At 38.2% G+C, this 17867-nt stretch overlaps 1 protein-coding gene across 1 annotated transcript; it reads left to right on the plus strand.

The window, feature by feature from the left end:
• The first annotated feature begins 207 nt into the window (after window positions 1–207).
• Window positions 208–14558, plus strand: LOC127661767 (synembryn-B-like). The gene is made up of 10 exons (XM_052152647.1): window positions 208–345; window positions 1133–1180; window positions 1574–2191; window positions 4758–4852; window positions 7118–7268; window positions 7360–7455; window positions 7803–7947; window positions 8648–8792; window positions 8943–9062; window positions 13575–14558. Exons 1-10 carry the CDS (start codon window positions 262–264, stop codon window positions 13777–13779), a joined length of 1707 nt encoding a protein of 568 aa, XP_052008607.1. The 5' UTR covers window positions 208–261; the 3' UTR covers window positions 13780–14558.
• Window positions 14559–17867: the final 3309 nt, after the last annotated feature.

The raw sequence follows: 17867 nt of genomic DNA on the forward strand, positions 1-17867 counted from the left end.
GAGTCCCCTTTGGCCTCTGGTGCATATACAAATATTGCCTGCTGCCTCTGCCACTATACAAGTTTCAGTGCATCATAATAATAATTATTTTAAGCCCCAGGGCAGAGGAAATTCTTAGATTTGCACTGAACTGAAGCTGAACGGGTGAAAGTTAAACAGATGAGAGAAACAAACAGAGGAGGTGTAACTCTCATACTGACTGTCGTTGTGAGAAGAAGGGTTGACAGTTTTTCATAGCGAACGGCAAAAGCAACATTAGAGATGAGTTTGTGTGATATTTTATCAGAGATCGACTGTGGAGATGATGAGGGAGTTGAAAAGCTTTTGCAGAAGTATAACAAAGAGGTAAAGAGTATTTCCTGCTGTTAGCTGATTGGCTAACTGATGTTGTTTTCAATGCTGTAGTGTTGTAGTGAGCGGCTCAAATTAGAATCAATTAAGCTGTCTAGTGTAACCTAAACATAACCGGGTATGGTGTCTAAAAAAAGAGTAAAGGTATCCGAGAAAATGTGCTTTGTTTCTGAGCTCTTTAAACTTGTTATTTTAGATGAAGTGTCAGAGGAACGAGGCATTACTCTATAATCTGTGGCAGTAATCTAGCATTCTCCTGCTGTTAGCTATATTTTCCAACCACACATCTGACTTGACTGTTTTAAATAAATTAGTTTTGTGTCCCTTCATGAATGAACAGTATGTGAACTTAAGCAGTAAAAAGGTTAATGCAGCTGAATGGAGTGGAAATAAACTGCTACTTGGAATGTTAATAGTTATAAAATGTATTAGCTGAAGTATCTAAGCTTGACACAGCTGTCAGAAGGGGTCACAACGTCAGACAGCTACAGCAGCCACATGACTGGAAATATTTATATTTTTAAATGCGTTTTAGCTGTATTTTTACTTAATTCTTTTTTTTTTTTTAATTTTTTTGAGGACTTAAAAAAAGTTATATTTGAATTTGAGAAGACTTTATGAATCTGTTTAAATTAATGTGTGTGTAAAAACTATGATGTAATGAAATTAAGTGTATAACAGTGCAAATAGTAGCCTACACAGTTGGTCAAAGGGTGGGATTTCTTTTTTCTTTTTTTAGACACATTGTCTGAAAGACTATAATGTGTATTTTTCATTGCAGAACGTCCGCACATTTGCCTTTGACCACAAAGAAGAGGATGGGAGAATTGTGAGTATCAGAACTAAATTAATACATACAGTGTTGGGTAGATTGCTTCTGAAATGTAATCTGGTACAGATGACAAATTACACCAAAAACGTAATCAGTAATGGATAACACCTTTAAAGTAATCTAATCTGATTATTTTTAGTCTATTTATTGCTTGTTTTAATGAAAATAAAAATGTAATTGTAATAAGTAACAATTTACAGTCCACTCCTTTTCTTACATTTATTAAACATTAGTAAATATAAAATCAAACAATTGATGTCATGTTTTGGCAGTTTTTACTAGTCAATTACTACCCAAGACTGATTACATATTTGTGCTTTGGTGTGTTCCTTGTTTTATGGCACATTTAATCATATTTTTAATCTCAGCACTTTGTGTTTTCTTTTGCAGAAGTTGTGTCAGGGCTTGCTCACAGTGCTCAGGCGGCCTGTTCGGCCACTTTGCCAAAGCACCTGCCTGGAGACCCTGCGCATCCTGTCCAGAGATAAGCATGTCCTGGGACCCGTAGGGACTAGAGAGGGCATCCTCACCCTGGCAGAGCTGGCCCAGATCCATGCAACAGGGGGGGATGGAGAGCCATTGCAGGAGGCGCAGTCCGCTGACGAGGAGAGTGTTGTAGTGGAGGCCCTCAAGTGTCTGTGTAATGTCGTGTTCAACAGTATGGCAGCACAGAATGTGTGTGCAGACATGCAACTGGCAGAGGGCCTGTGTGCCCGGTTACATTCCGTCAGCTCTGCCCATCATGAGGTGGGCTTGTTCTCCCTCCGGCTGCTCTTTCTGCTCGCCGCCCTGCGGACAGATATACGTGACACACTGCGGAAAGAGGTGGGTGCAGTGAGGTTGCTCACCAATGTGCTGGAACGTATCTTGGATGTGTGCTGGGTGGGGCCGTATGAAGCCATGCCTCCTGACCCACAGGCCCCACCCATATCTCTAGAAAACAATGAGCATGCCATTGAAGTCCTTAAAGCTCTGTTCAACATCACTATGTCTGATTCCAGTGAAAAGGTGAGAGTTAACAATAGTGTTCGTAGAACTGCAAAAAACATTGTGTGTTTATTTTATAATGCCATTTTTAACCTAACATAAAAATTCTGACAGTTCATTTATTACATTTTAGCATAGGCACAGTAATTCACCAAATAAAAGCTTCATTATTAATATGTAGTTCACTTTAAAGATAGAATTTGAATTGGCTGTAATGAGGTATATTGGAGGTCTTCAGTTGCCTGTTATTCTGGTAAATTGGTAAATAAGTGGAGCTAGTGCTCTTGCCCCAGCAGAGTTGTTTTCAGGGCCTTTGATGGGCCTTTTTCTCTTCAATTCGGTTATAGGTTCATTGGCATTAATCGTTTTATCAGAACATTGAGCTTTATAAACTTTAACCACCTGCCCTTTTAGCCCATTTTAAGTTACTTTGGTATATATATCCTGTGCTTGTCTCTGTATCATTCCGCATCGACGTTATCGACAACATCAACAATAAAAAATTGTCGACAAAAATTAAAAAAGTTAATTCAGAAGCACTATTGTTGTGGAATAAGCGGAGCCGGAGCTCTTTAAAGGAAACACCCAGGTGTTACATCTTAAATGCAGTTATACTTAATGCATTTCAGCTTTATTAAAGTTCAAATAATACGGAAGCAGATCATGTAAATAACTACAAACTCAGAAACTGGCATTTCTCTGTGCGGTCAGTGCCTCTTGGCATGATCATGATTTCAAGCTTGATTACTTTTCCTAGTGCTTGATGGATGCAGAAAGCACTAGATGGTGCTAGGAAGTGTATTCAAGCTTGAAATCAATCACCTAGGAGACTGCAGATGTTGAGATTTACAGTGAAAAAGGAGTTCTATTTTGGTCTGTTCTCACCTAAAATAGTCTTTTAAAAGATTACTTTTATACTGCATTTATGTGCTTTTTGAAGCTTCAAAATGTATCACCATTCACTTGCATTGAATGGACCGACAGAGCTGAAAAATCGTAATTTGTGTTCAGCAGAAGAAAGTAAGTCATACACATCTGGGATGGCATGAGGGTGAGTAAATGATGAGAGAATTTTAATTTTTGGAGAAACTTTTCTTTTAAGTGCTTGCGTTGATTCTGAAACAAACCCCTCCACCATTTGTTTTGAATTTAGCCTGGCAACCATAAACTGTACTAGAGACAAATGCAAAATGCATGCAACTCCTGACAAAACTCTAGCATTGTGGTGGAATTTTTTACAAGCAAGCACCCCTGTATAAATCTATACAGCTAAAAAAAGCTAAAAGCTTCTGCTCCTCACTTTCACTGAGTGTGCATCAAGTAGGCTAGTTGAAACAATGTTGTTGTTGTTGTTGTGCTTTCCAGTATTATCTGCAATCTTAATGTTCATTAAAGCAAGCTTAAGTGGTCTCGGTTGCCTGGCCTTTCCTTGTGTGGTCAAGATCACCTTGACATCAGATGCACTTTCTTATCTCAAGCTAGTAGTTCTCTCTGCCCTTAAAGGGGTCATGACATGGTTTTTTTTATTGTATTATTATGTTCCCTTAGGTGCAATTATAGTATTAATATATTTTTTTTTAAGAAAAACTTTTAAAATCTAGTGATTTATGACCTTTTCCCACCCTGTTTCTCATCCTCTGATTCAAACAGTCTGTTTTGGGGGCGTTTTCCATTTAAGACTTCAGTGTTAACGCCCACTGTTATGATTGGCTAACGTCAGTGCCTATGTATCAATTATTGACGCCCCAGCCAGAACAATATGCAAGTAAACTAAGTAAAAACACTGTGATTATTCATAATGAATGAAATTGCGCTTTAAAAAGTAGTTTAAAGTTTAAAATAGATTACTTACAGTTTGCGTCGTCGTTGTTCCCAGAATAGTCGGCACGGACTTATCTTTGAGCAACAGTTTTCTGGCAAAGCCAGCATCATATTGAGATTTGTTCTCAAAACAGTCATCCTTAAAATGTACAGAACAAACGCTTAAGTTAACACTGCCGTGACTGGGTCGATCCGCAAAAAATAAACTGCATCCATTTTTCCCTGGCGTCTGGATCTTTCGGCAGCTTATTCAGAGGTTTTGTTTGACCACAGCCAGGAACAGCACATCTGTGTGGCATCGTAATTTTCCTGTGCACAAGTAGTCTCTGTCAGAGCTCGCTGTCCATCGACTGAACACTTGTGAGGCGACGGCGATACTGAAATGAGCGTAGCTGTCTTGCGCTTAAAGCGTAGTTATCTTGTGCTGGAGGCGGTCATATGCAAACGCTGTTACGTCACTTCTAACCGACACGTCACTTCTAACCATGAATCCAGAACGAGCTGTATTTTGAGCTTGATTAAATAAATGATTCGTTTAGAATGGGGAGGACGTCTTAAAATATTAAACTTGCAGGACGTTTTAATGATACAAAGACCTCTTATATACCAAAAGATCAAGGCAAATTTGGTTTCTCATGTCATGACCCCTTTAAAATCTATATTGGTTCTAAGAGTTCTGCTTGTTTGTACTCTACCTTCTCTACTGCTAATGTTGTGATTAAATTAAGTCTTTAACAGCCATCTGATTTTTCCTTTATTTTGATAGGACAATGACCACCAGCTTCGACTCATTATAGGCATCATGCGACATCTCCTGATGCTGAAGACACAGACTGAAGATAAAACAGAGGAAGCTCACAGGTACTGCCACACTATAAGGCATAGAGGCAGCTGAATTTACTTTGGAAGATGTTTGCTGCAATTTATTTAGTAAATATTCTATAATGTTTAAAGGTAAGTTGCTTTTCTGCACCACAAGCTTCACCAAACAGAAAAATCAAACAGGTTACCCCAAATACTCCCCCATCTTCCATTTTAATTGGTCGGACAAAAAGATAGTCCCGCCTCCAGCTCATGCCACTGGTTAAAAGCATAGTTCACCCAAAAATGAAAATTCTCTCATCATTTACTCACTTTCTTGACATCCCAGATGTGTATGACTTTCTTTCCTCTGCAGAACACAAATTAAGATTTTTTGAAGAATATCTCTGTAGGTCCATATAATGCAAGCGAATGGTGACCAGACCTTTGAGCCTCCAAAAATCACATAAAGGCAGCATAGAAGTAATCCATATGACTCCAGTGGTTTAATATATGTCTTCTGACTGTGACTGGACTGTGTAAACAGCAAACAAAAAAAGTGTCCATGGGCCGCAGACAATTGAGTTTTCTGCCTGTCAATCATTTTGCACGTTCTCATAGTATTGTACTTGCAGAGAAATATTAAGGCATAATTCCACTTTGACAACCGTTTCTTCTCATGTCGGAGTCAAAAAAGCTAATTTGATATCTTTGGAGTGCAGGGTTTTGGAAAAAGAGTGGGTGGATAATCCAATGGCTCAGCTTTTCAAAATTCTAGAATGGCTAAAATCGCTTACAGTACCTTTAACCAGTGGAGTTTTATGGATTACTTTTATGCTGCCTTTATGTGATTTTTTAAACTTTAAAAGGTCTGGTCACCATTCACTAGCACTGTATAGATCTGCAAAGCTGAAATATTCCTTTGAAAATCTTCTTTTGTGTTCTGCAGTCATACACATCTGGAATGGCATGAGGGAAAATGATGAAATAATTTGTATTTTTGGGTGAACTATTTCTTGAAGCTAATGTTGATAGTCAGGTTGCACAAAAAAACAGTTACATTTTGAAGGCACCACAGAGATTTTATTAAAGTTAGTTATTATAAATAATATATGTAAAAAAAAAATTTACTCTGTATTTTTTATATTTACATACCTATGTCAATTGTAATTGGTTCAAAACCAAAAAAGTGTATGCTTTAAAATGTGGTATATATAGTGCAGCTCCTCAAGCATATTTAGACTCAATGAAAGAGTCAGTAAGCAAAAGAAATGCAAGTGCGATGAATGACAATGATGAGATGTCTTCTGCAAGTGATTAATGACACACCCCTTTGCCCTGTTGAGACAGCTCAACGCATTCTGAAACTCCCTCCGTTTATTTGGGCTTGACTCATTGTGTCCACAGTAGTGCAGTCACAGGCCCTTTCACACTTCTGGAATGCCACCCTCTCTCAATGCATTCTACAGCACTCCGAAATGACAAACTCTACGCTCCCCCCTTTAACAAAGTGCTCTGAATGTGCTGAAGCGGTCTTGGTCAGGACATGTGTCTTTGTTATTCAAATGGTGCCCACATACTGAAGGTTTTCCCCCTCTGTGTTTTCAGATTCAGAGCCTGCTCATGTTTGTCTGTCGACATCACATTCCTAGAATGTGACATGAGTGTACAACTAATGCTCTTTGCGTCAGAGAAGACTGTAAAATGAACAAATGAAAGTGGCATGCAAATATTTACAAGCCATTTGCATAAGGTGCCTCCACGTTCGTGAGGCAGTTTGATTTTTATAGCCAGACATAAAATAGGATTCATATATATGGGAAAACTTTAACTTTATAAAACTTTATATTCTGAAACTAATGGCCAGGTTTACACAAAGGTTACGTATTACTTTTGTAGCAATGTCTGTTTCATAGTCTGATTACTCAATAAAAAGATTTAAACACAAAAGTATCCCAAAAGTTGTAATCCGATGCGTGCATGTGGGTGCAACCCAGAAAAGGCACAACTTCTGCTGCAAAGTGAATGGAAAATCATGGGTGTGACTTTGTTTTAAAAAGTAGTGGGGACAGTTTTTGACTTATTGGTCCCATAGTAAAGTTTAGCCACTAGTACAAGGAGGTCCGGGTTCCAATCGGCCTTAATGTAATTTTTCTATTTTAATAAATTAAGATTGTATTTGTATGTTAAAAGATGTATCATGAACGGTGACATGCATTTGTTTGCATTTTGCTTTGCGATTTAATTGGAAAGGAAGGTTCCGCTATATGTTGCATGTTCATATTATTTTCGTGCTAAAGCTTTATCATTTCTCATCTCTTCCAGTAATGCCATAAACCTCCTGAGTAACCTCCCAGTACAGTGCCTGGATGTTCTGATAGATGTCCCTGTCCAAGGTGGGCTGAAAAAGTATGGTGGGAAAAATATGGATGTGGTGCAGTTGCTGCTGGATTTTATGGAGAGGAGAATAGACAAGGTATTACAGTTCAGATGAACACATACAAACTACCTCAACATTTCCCCTGTTGCATCCACTCAATAAAGAAAAAGTGCATTTATTCACACAGGGTTCCAACTACAAAGAAGGGTTGACACCAGTGCTGAGCTTGATGACGGAGAGCTCTAGACACCACAGGGAAATCCGCAGATACCTCAAGGCCAAGGTGCAGGGTTGAGTTCATGCTTAGTGTAATTCACTGCTCTCTTAACTAAGATCAGGGTTACCATGGTCATAGAAAGCATGATATATCAGGGTTTTTGAAAAGTGTAATTTTCCAGGTCTGGAATACTCATGGAAATTAATAAAATCTTAAAAATAATGGAAATATATGCATTTTTCTAGTTATACTCTGCTATGTATAAATGTATAATGGAACTTAATTTGTCCAAAGGTATGGGAACCCTGTAAAATCTGATTCAGTGATTTTGCTGCTTTTGTATTTCAGTTATTCATATAAAGTGCATCTTTAATTGCTGATTGAATGTGTATTCTTTGTTTGCTGATACGCAGGTGTTGCCTCCCCTGAAGGATGTGAAGGAGAGGCCAGAAGTCGGCTGTACAATTCGGAACAAACTGGTGCGTCTCATGACTCATATAGACTTTGGAGTGAAACAGGGGGCTGCAGAATTTCTTAGTGTCCTCTGCAAAGAGAGCCGTGAGTGTTCTTCTCTTTTTAAATGTGTTTATGCTTGTAAAACTGTCACTATGTTTGGCATACTAACATACTACTCTTATTATTTCTACAGTAAAATAGTATGTATACTGTGCACAGTCTGCACAATCTTTATATGCTTAGAGTACCCAGTTGACTCTCTACATTTGCCAAAATCACCAGTATGCAACAGAGGACACTGCACAGAATACTGTATCAGGGATGCAAACTACTCACCTTTCAGCTAAAGTCTTCTTTTCTGAAGATACTTTGCCCAAATTGTTTGGAAAATTTCTACATTTTCCTTATTAAAATGACATGAGTATTACTTTAAGCCTAAACACTTAAAAAAAAGCTGTAAATACAACAAAAAGCTTCAAATACAAAAAACGAATCAACTGAAAATATACATTTGGAACAGCTGCCATGACTACCTCTCATGAGTTTGCATCCTTTCTGTATTCACCAATGCAACCTCTTCAAATCTGTGGACCTGCCGGCAGGTCCAAAAGGGGGTGCTATGTTGTGAAAAATGCTTATGTCCCAGGATACATAAGTCAGGCATATTTGGTATCATTTGAAAGCTTAGAATTGGACCTTTTTGTCTGATCTCTGCTTTCTGATGACACATAGATTGAGGCATTAACATGTATTCTGTTAATTTTCATGAACATAATTTTGCCCCATTTTTCATGTGGAGCAGTTGACAATCTGTTGAAATACACTGGCTATGGTAATGCCGCGGGGCTGTTAACAACGCGGGTTTTACTGGCCAGAGGCAGAGGTGAGACACAGTACTCTTCTGATGAAGAATCTGACACCGAGGAGTACAAGACAGCCAAACCATTGTGAGTGCATAACTGCTGTTATTATTTTCTTAATATTAATATATTTCAAAGATTGTATTACATATATTGTATTATTTATCTTTTCTTTCTTTCTTTGTATACATTACAGTGAAAAGTAGTCTTAATGTTTTTGCTCTTAATGTTCTGCAGCATTAACCCCATCACTGGTCACTTTGAGTGCCCAATGCCCAACACCATGGAGGAGATGACAGAGGAGCAGAAGGAATATGAAGCCAATAGACTTGTCAATATGAGCGATGAATTATCAAGGTGGGTGTTTATTTCCTGTTTTATTGATTGAGCAATTAAAATGTGTTCAATTTAAATGCTGGGAACATTTTGAAATATGATAGTTTATTATTACAAATATTTAGAAAACATTAAAATATCTTTTGGAATTTTTTTGTCAAAATTGTTGTTCTACAACTGCAACTTTTCACATTGAGTACCAAAAATTATGATTTATTCAAACCCAATACAGTTGTATTTGGAAAATACAAATACATTACTTATTAAATAGATCCCAGGATGTGTCTCAGCACAACTGTATGAACAGCACTGCTTTGGTATCATCAACATGCACTTAATGGCAGGTAGAAATCCTGTATTTGCTAAAGGCAGGACTTATACATGCACCATGAGCAGGATGTATTTCTGGAGTAAGAGTTGGTGTACAGACAGAATAGGATATTGAGCTTAGATTCACATGCATCATAATTAATTAACATTTGACATAGAATGTAAATGGGAAATGTAAAGAAATGTAAAATCTCAGAAGCAATGTTTTATTTTCACTGTTTTTGCTGGGGCAGTTGTGTTGCCCTCTTAATACCAATACTGTTTCAAAAATATGGAATTACCTTCTTTTATCCTTCCTATACAATCATAGTAGAATTTTTGAATGAGAATGAGGGTGTTTTCTACATCTTCATTGTATATCTCACTAATTTCTTAAAAATATTACTGTCAATAGCGTTTTCTGTTTTTCATCATCTTGTATGAACCTGCTCACAATGCCCTCATAGATGATAGTATCCACCGCAGGCATTGCCTTTGTTTTCATGTCATTGTCTTGACATGTGCAGGGCCGCATTCATGTTGACCTTTTCCCTAAACAACCGCCAGCATTAACCAGCGAGACAGTGGTGAGAGGTGTAGCGCCGTTGCTCTAATCGCGCTCCTTACCAACCGCTTCATTAAGGCAAGAATTTTCCAGCGTTGTCTTGAGCCTCATTTACACCTGGCCTTCCGCATTCAACAGGAGTCAATAATACACATTTACCGGCCACCACAGCACCACTGCATTAATTACCAGCTAATTGGCGCACGCGGTGGGATTGTGGGCTTGGGCTCTTTTGTAAAACATATGTGTTTCTCTTTCATAAGTCGCTGGAGGTGCCAGATATTGTTCTCGGACATGAAGTGGTTTGAGACAGGCTCAATTAGGGCTGTGTATGTCTGTCTGTGTATGTTAACTGGTGGGTGATGTTAAATAAGTTTGCAAACACAAGAGGACTCACCATTGTCCATCTATAGGGTGTCTGAGTCATAATGAGCAGCGTGTGCCCAAGAGAGGCAGATTCCTGTCTTCAGAATGGATCCTCGTTCCTTGTCTCTTCCGTCTATTCTTTTTACCAGGATAGAGGAGGTGTTGGGGGGAAAGGGAGGACAGAGCGACTGTCACTGGTGCTTCCTACTATGGCTGCTGGGGAGATGCAACATGTCCATGGAGGAATGTCCCTCCCCATGTCTGCTGCTTGACTTGCTGTCCAATTAGTACTGACTCTCCCACTCCGCCAATATCCACACACACACAAACACACACACACACACACACACACACACACACACACACACACACACACACACACACACACACACACACACACACACACACACTACATAAAATCACACATTTATAGATTTGCTGCTTATATGTGCAGGTGCAGTGGTTGATTAGATAAAGGGTTGGTGTTGAATTTAATTGTTTGTGTGTATGTTTTTAAGGGATGTGGAGGAAATGTCTTTGTTATCAGTCATAATGACATATGACGTCAATAAATTCTTCTGCTGTCAACAGTGCAGTACAGCCTTACAAATCAGTGTTATGAAAGTTTGAAATTTACAAACCAAAAGTCCCCTTTTTTATTTTTATTCTGTGGTTTTTGTGCATTCTCACATCTCCCAAGAGACATTTTACCCAAATTTTTCTTGTCAGGATGTAAAAAAATAAATACAATGTTTTTGATAAAGTTGTTATACCATTTACTGCAGTGTTCAACCAGCTTTTTTTGGGGATAACCTGGAATAACAAGTTTATCTTTATGAATGACATGAATGCAAATGAGCATTCCGCCAACTTTGATTGGATAATGTTCTTATAAATCATATTTGGCTGTGCTTTGATTGGATAATACTCATGAATCATCTCTGGGCACGCTAGTGACACACAGTGCAGATATAATTGGATTAGTGTGGAGGAGCTGCCAAGGCTTTGAAGAGATTAGAATGAGCACTGATCCTGTAATTAAACTGCAGGGCCGAGAGGGGAGGGGAGTTACTGGCATTCTGGGATTGGGAGCAGGCCTGAAGGGCTGTCTTTAGAGTTGTGATTCCAAGGGCTCTTATGTGGCCAGATGTAAAGGCAAAGAAAGATGTTCTACACATCAACAGGCCTCTTTAGGGGACAGAACTGATTGTAGATACAATGGTCGGCACAAAGGGTTTCTTTTTAAAGAGCAGGTGGATTTTGGTGACAAATTAGTGCCCTGAAAAACAAAGTTGACAAGACGTGCACGCAATAAATCTGCAGGGTAAATATAGACCGCTGGAATCTGGAGTGTGTCATTATTTTAAATTATTCTCTTTGTTTTAGACCGATTTTAAGCTTGTACAGTCTTGATTGCTCTATCAACCACCTCAAAAGTTTATTACAGTTAATAAAACTTAGCCAAACTCTGCAATCTAATTTCTGAAACAGCACCACTTAGGGGCTGTTCACATCGAAGGCACATTTAACAGTTTTTGACTGTTGCGTGTCTTGCAAAGGAGCGGCACTTTTTTAAGATGCTGTGCCAATATTATCCTCATGAGACCCTAGCATGACTGCTGTGTGCATTTTCCATTTCCCTTTTTGATTTGATACTAGCAGCACCTAATAAATAAGCAAAAAACGATATTTTTCTTGAGCTAATCGCTTTTCTTAAAACGTATGTCCACAAATGTGGACAGCAGGACTAAGTTATGAGATTTTAAATAATACCAAACTATAGAAAGTCAGATTTTTTTTCATCAAATTGTTTATTATGTTTCCAGGAGTGTTGGTTATTAATGTTTTTAGACATTACAGACATTACATCAGAAATTAGCATAATTCATTATTATTCACTGTAATGGCCATCATCATCCAGTCAACCATGTTAAAATAAAACTATACATTATAAATTCTGAATCTATGTACTGATTACCATTGTCCCATATCTAACAAACATGTTGAGTGGTGCAAACATCATCTGCAGCTTGAAACTGAACTTTTGATAGGAAGTTTGGATCGAATGCACTTAGCTGCATAGAGAAATATAGGATGCTCCCTTTCTCCCTATTTAGAGAATGACATAACCTCCAGTGTGCTGTCGGTCTGCACTGGTCTCAGAACAATTTGAAATGAACCTTTTTTTTATCCTAACTCTATACAGAGCCTCTAAAAGCAACATGTTTCAGCTTTTGGATGAATCCATTGATTCTCAATGTGATAATGCACAGTGAAAATAGGAGTGAATTTACTAATGTTAATTAATAGAATCGCCTTGTAGAGTGATAGCAAAATAAAATATAACAAAATGTATATTCAAATGAAGCAAAATGACCTACAGATGTTGAAATGTTAATGTTGAAAGCAATTAAAAAAAACGAACATGTTTTTTTCAACTTTTAAGGGGATAATGTCCCAAAACCCACGTATGTGGACACCATACTTATCTGCGTGTAAAAAATGTATAATTATTTTTGAAGTGGCATGTCAAAGAAATGTAAAACTATAGACACTACTCCTTACATCCAAGCAGGTTTCAGTGAAAGCATTTAAAAAGGTTTCTTACCAGAGGCACTTTTGTTGGCTCTGCACCCATAGAAGCTCTTTAAGGAAATCAATGTCATGCTGTTGTGTCACGTGACTCTGTGTGCCTGAAGTTTTACCCTTTAATAACAGTCTAGCATCTTGTGAACCGTTTTCAGTCAGTTTAAATTCATTCAAGTTATGTGTTGCGTCTAGCGAAGCTAAAATACAACATCCACGCATGTGGATGCGGGGTCGCACAAGGTTAGAGATCTGCAATTTTTAAAACACATCTCAAAACACCTGCATCACACACATACAAATTCAGTCTGTAAGAACCTTTAGACAGAAGAATCAGCATTGTTGTTTTAAACATACTAGTTGAGTCTCCAAGTATCCAAGTATTAGTTGCAGGAATCAGTTTGCTCTTCTTTCATGTGTACTTTTCATTATTTGCAATATGCACAAAGAACATCTATACATTTGAGATATTAAGAAATAGAAGACTCAAGTATAGTTTTTAAATTGGTGTTTATTCCTGCTGGTTATATCCCTCCCTATCCTCTTCTTTGCATGTGACATCATGAACATGCAAATTACTTGTGGTACACAAAGTACTCCAGCATTGGTCACATGAGGCAGTGACCTGCACTAAATCTTATTTTGATTGGTCTCGTCTCAGCTTGGTCTGTAAATGTCAGTTCTTTTCTACTATCTCAACATGACAGACCTGATCAGGCCAATGGGAGTGAGGAAGAATGGCATGCTAGCGCCCCTAGGAGAGAATATCCATGGGTGCAGTCTTCCACCCAGCAGCGACACAGAAACAGGAGCTCTTCACTGAAACCCTTCAGGCCAAGCCTGCTGATGAAAGGCAACACAAACTGTCGCAGTCTCGCATGCAAACTATTCCATGCATTGGGGATACTTTGATTATTTTCTGCTGCAATTATGCCTTTGTTGCGCAAGGATATCTTTCTAATAGGGATGTTAGAGAAACAGAAATTGTTTTAATAGATATCTGATTTAATATTAAAGAAAGCTGATTGCAAAGAGATTCTGATGTTATGAGACTTAAAAATGAGTTACTGTTTTGGTTTATCTAGATTCATATTTATTAAACATTGCAGTCTGTGGCTCAGAGGACTTGTGTAACTGTACGTCAGAACTATTGCTGCTTCACAGATCTTCCTAAGAAACCTGTTTCAAAGTACAGGTACATGTCTTATAAAATGTTGAATGCCAAGACAAGCCATGTAATAATTTACATTGAGATATTTTGTTTACTAAATACATTCTTACATAATAAGTGCATTAAAAACGTCCAGTTATTTTTTTCTCAACCCGGGATGCCTGGTGTTTCAAACAATTCTCTGGTCTAATGTTTTGTTATTTTTATACCTAATTTTCTATATTCTTGTGTTTGTTTGTTTTTTTCATCTTTTGTTTAAAGCTGTTTATTGAGGTGTAATTAGTATGCAGAATGTATAGCTTTTCAGCCTTTTTCTGTGCTTGATTTTAAAGGCTTTGTGAATAACAGAATACCTTTTTTAAGAGCCTGGACTCATTGTATAATGTAACCACTATAATGTCAATGGAATTAAGGGGTTTTGTAAAACTTTGTTTATATTGTATATTTTTCACTCAACTTTTGAATATAGGTTCTCTTGATTTTCCTTGTCCTGCAGACAATCATTTGCAATAAAACAGAAAACTGCATTATCTGTTTGTAATATTGTTTACGAGAGATTTAAAGGGGTTTCTAAATATCTTCCTTGAATATAAAATCCCCCAAAAACCTTTATTCCTAGATAAAATATTGGATTTGCAAGAGATTAAATGTGACAAGATGTTAAAATTTTATAAGGGTGAAAAAGCTGAAGAACTTTCCCAAATGTCAGTGTTGGTTTTCTCTTGTATAGTATATAAAAAGGCATAAAATCCAAATAGGTGGTAACATCAAAAATGTATTCATCTGTTTAACCAAGAAACACATCATAACGTAAATAAGACTGAAAGCAAATGTGCGACCTGACAACAATTCAAATATTTTTTATTAAATGCTATTAGGTCACAATTTCTGAAAAGTGTTTAAAAAAAACAGCGTGCAAAAGGTAAGATCATATTAAGCAGCATTTCAATATTTCAAGAACAAAAGGTTAACATTTAAGAAAAAGTTTATTAACAACCATACATTGAGGCATATGGACCCTGTTTCTAACAAAAACGTAATAGATCCATTAACATACAGTGATCTAAAAGTCAGCTGGTAAACACTCCTCAACCCAACTGTGAGCAATGCAAACTGAAAACAGCATGAATAAAATAAGCTGATGGATTCAAATGTTTAAACAGGCATTCCGGGTTCTGTCCATATTTCACTAAACAATGTCTATACACTCCTATCAAAAACCCTATAGGACACGAACAGATCCGATCACAGTGTGGTGATCACCATCTACTTCACTGATCCAGTGCAAAATGAAATATACACAACTGTTCTAATACACACTCTCTCAAACACAGCAGCAGGATATTGGGGTTCTTTGTTGCCGAGCAAAGACATTTATTAGAGTTTTGAGGGGGTGGGAGCTCCTGCTTGGAGGCTGCAGTGCCTGTGAAAACACACAGTGGGGAAACTGCACACTTGGGAGGTCATGCCTCCCATGCTAATTTAACACTGTCCACTCAATGGGGCCAAGCAAGATTCACTGGCTCCCCAATGACCGAACTAGCAAACACACGCATATACATATATACACACATACAGTACATACCCAAACCTAATCCAGTATAGCACTTCCACATTGCATCTCTTTCCAAACAACACATTGAAATATAGAGTACAGTTTCTAGATTGATAGAGTGTTATTATCCTCACATTAAAGTAAATAGCGCATACAGAGGTTTTTCTAAGCATGATAATTATATTATAATTACAAGTGGGTTTAAGTTTCTAACCTTCCAAATGATGTGCAGATCAATAATCCCAGATATCTTTTATCTCCAGATGGGTTTTCATTCCAAATTAGAAGCAGCCACAATGCACTTATTATAAACTATGTTCAACTGGATTTGAACTAAAGAGTCGCCTAAAATGAGTGCAAGTGTCTAGACCCACAAGAAACCTAGTCATGTACAGTGTGTCAAACTGACTATTAATAACACACATATGCACATTAAAGGAAATGCCCCCAAATGACTTCTGTATATTAAACATATAAAAGGGCTCTGTGTTTGAGTGGTTGATATTACTGATTTGGTTCAGAAGATACTGAGCTCTTGCTTTCATTCTCTGAGGAGTCACCGTTATTACGGCTGCTGCTGGGGTCAGTGGAAGAACTCATGAACACATTCTCCTGACTGAACATCAGGTCTTGGATCTCTGTGTGCCACTCAAGTATCTCAGTAAGTTTTTGGACAGAATCTGTGAGATCTCCCAGTTCATTATAGTCTCCCCTCTTCAGGGGCCTCCATTCAAAGGGCCCAACTGGATCACGTTTCAGCAATAGACAAGGCACTGTTCACTTCAGAGTTTTTATCAGGCTTGCAAAGGGCTCAATCTGCCACAAAACAAATACTGTCAGATTAACGCTTATGGCATAAATCATCTTTTTAGTAGTATAAAGGTTAAATACAAAACACCTCTTTAGTTTAAAATGATCAGTTAATATTTACAAAAGCAAGCAACACTATGTCAATAATTTCAGACTATACTGCTGTCATCCTGTGATTTACTGACCACTAAAGGTGGGTGACATACTGGTTGAAAAAATAGACCAGTAACAATGTAATGAATAATTTAAATATTAAGAAGTTAAAATTAAATAAATATTTTAGATGTACTGTGTGTGTGTGTAATTATATATATATATATATATATATACACACACACACACACACACTGATCAGCCACAACATTAAAGACCACCTGCCTAATATTGTGTAGGTCCCCCTCATGCCACCAAAGCCACTCTGTACAATTGTGGTGATAATAATATAATCTCAGAATGCTATTCTGAGATGTGGGTTGGCGCTGTATTATCGGCAGGAGGGGGATCTACACAATATTAAGCAGGTAGTTTTAATGTTGTGGCCGACATGACAGACATGTGACTAACAGAAATGGAATAATGTGTCCCTGAACAAAGGGGGGTCAGCTGCATTAAGTACTGCAGTGCATCTCCTCCTCATGGACTGCACCAGATTTGCCAGTTCTTGCTATGAGATGTTACCCCACTCTTCCACCAAGGCACTTGCAAGTTCCCAGACATTTTTGGGGGGAATGACCCTAGCCCTCACCCTCCGATCCAACAGATGTGCTCAATGGGATTGAGATCCGGGCTCTTCGCTGGCCATGGAAGATCACTGACACTCTTGTCTTGCAGGAAATCACTCACAGAACGAGCAGTATTGCTGGTGGCATTGTCATGCTGGAGGGTCATGTCAGGATGAGACTACAGGAAGAGTACCACATGAGGGAGTAGGATGTCTTCCCAGTAACGCACAGCGTTGAGATTGCCTGCAATGACAGCAAGCTCAGTCCGATGATGCTGTGACACACCGCCCCAGACCATGACAGACCCTCCACATCCAAATTGATCCAGCTCCAGAGTAAACACCTACAGTAGGTGTACCAATCTAAACTTATTCAGGAGCAAAATACTGTCATAAAAACACACTGCTACTGCGAAACCAACCTTCACTCTGAATGAGCTACAGAGGCTGAAATAATGTGCATGGCTCATCAATCTCAAAACTATTGCACACAAAGGGGGTGTACGGGAAAGTGGCTAGGAAGAAGACTTTGCTTAAAAAAAAAAGAAAAGACTTGGCAATACCTCACTTGGAAGGTACTGCAAATTTGTGGCAGAAGGTCTTGTGGTAGGATAAAGTTGAAATTTTTGTCTTAAACATTAAACGGTATGTGTGGCGCAAGCCAACACTGTAGGGATGGTGTTATGTGGCTGATTTGCCGTGAAAGACGCTGGTGGTAGCATTATGTTATGGGGGAGCCTTTT

This window comes from Xyrauchen texanus, chromosome 21, assembly GCF_025860055.1.
Source record: "Xyrauchen texanus isolate HMW12.3.18 chromosome 21, RBS_HiC_50CHRs, whole genome shotgun sequence".
NCBI classification, from domain to species: Eukaryota; Metazoa; Chordata; class Actinopteri; order Cypriniformes; family Catostomidae; genus Xyrauchen; species Xyrauchen texanus.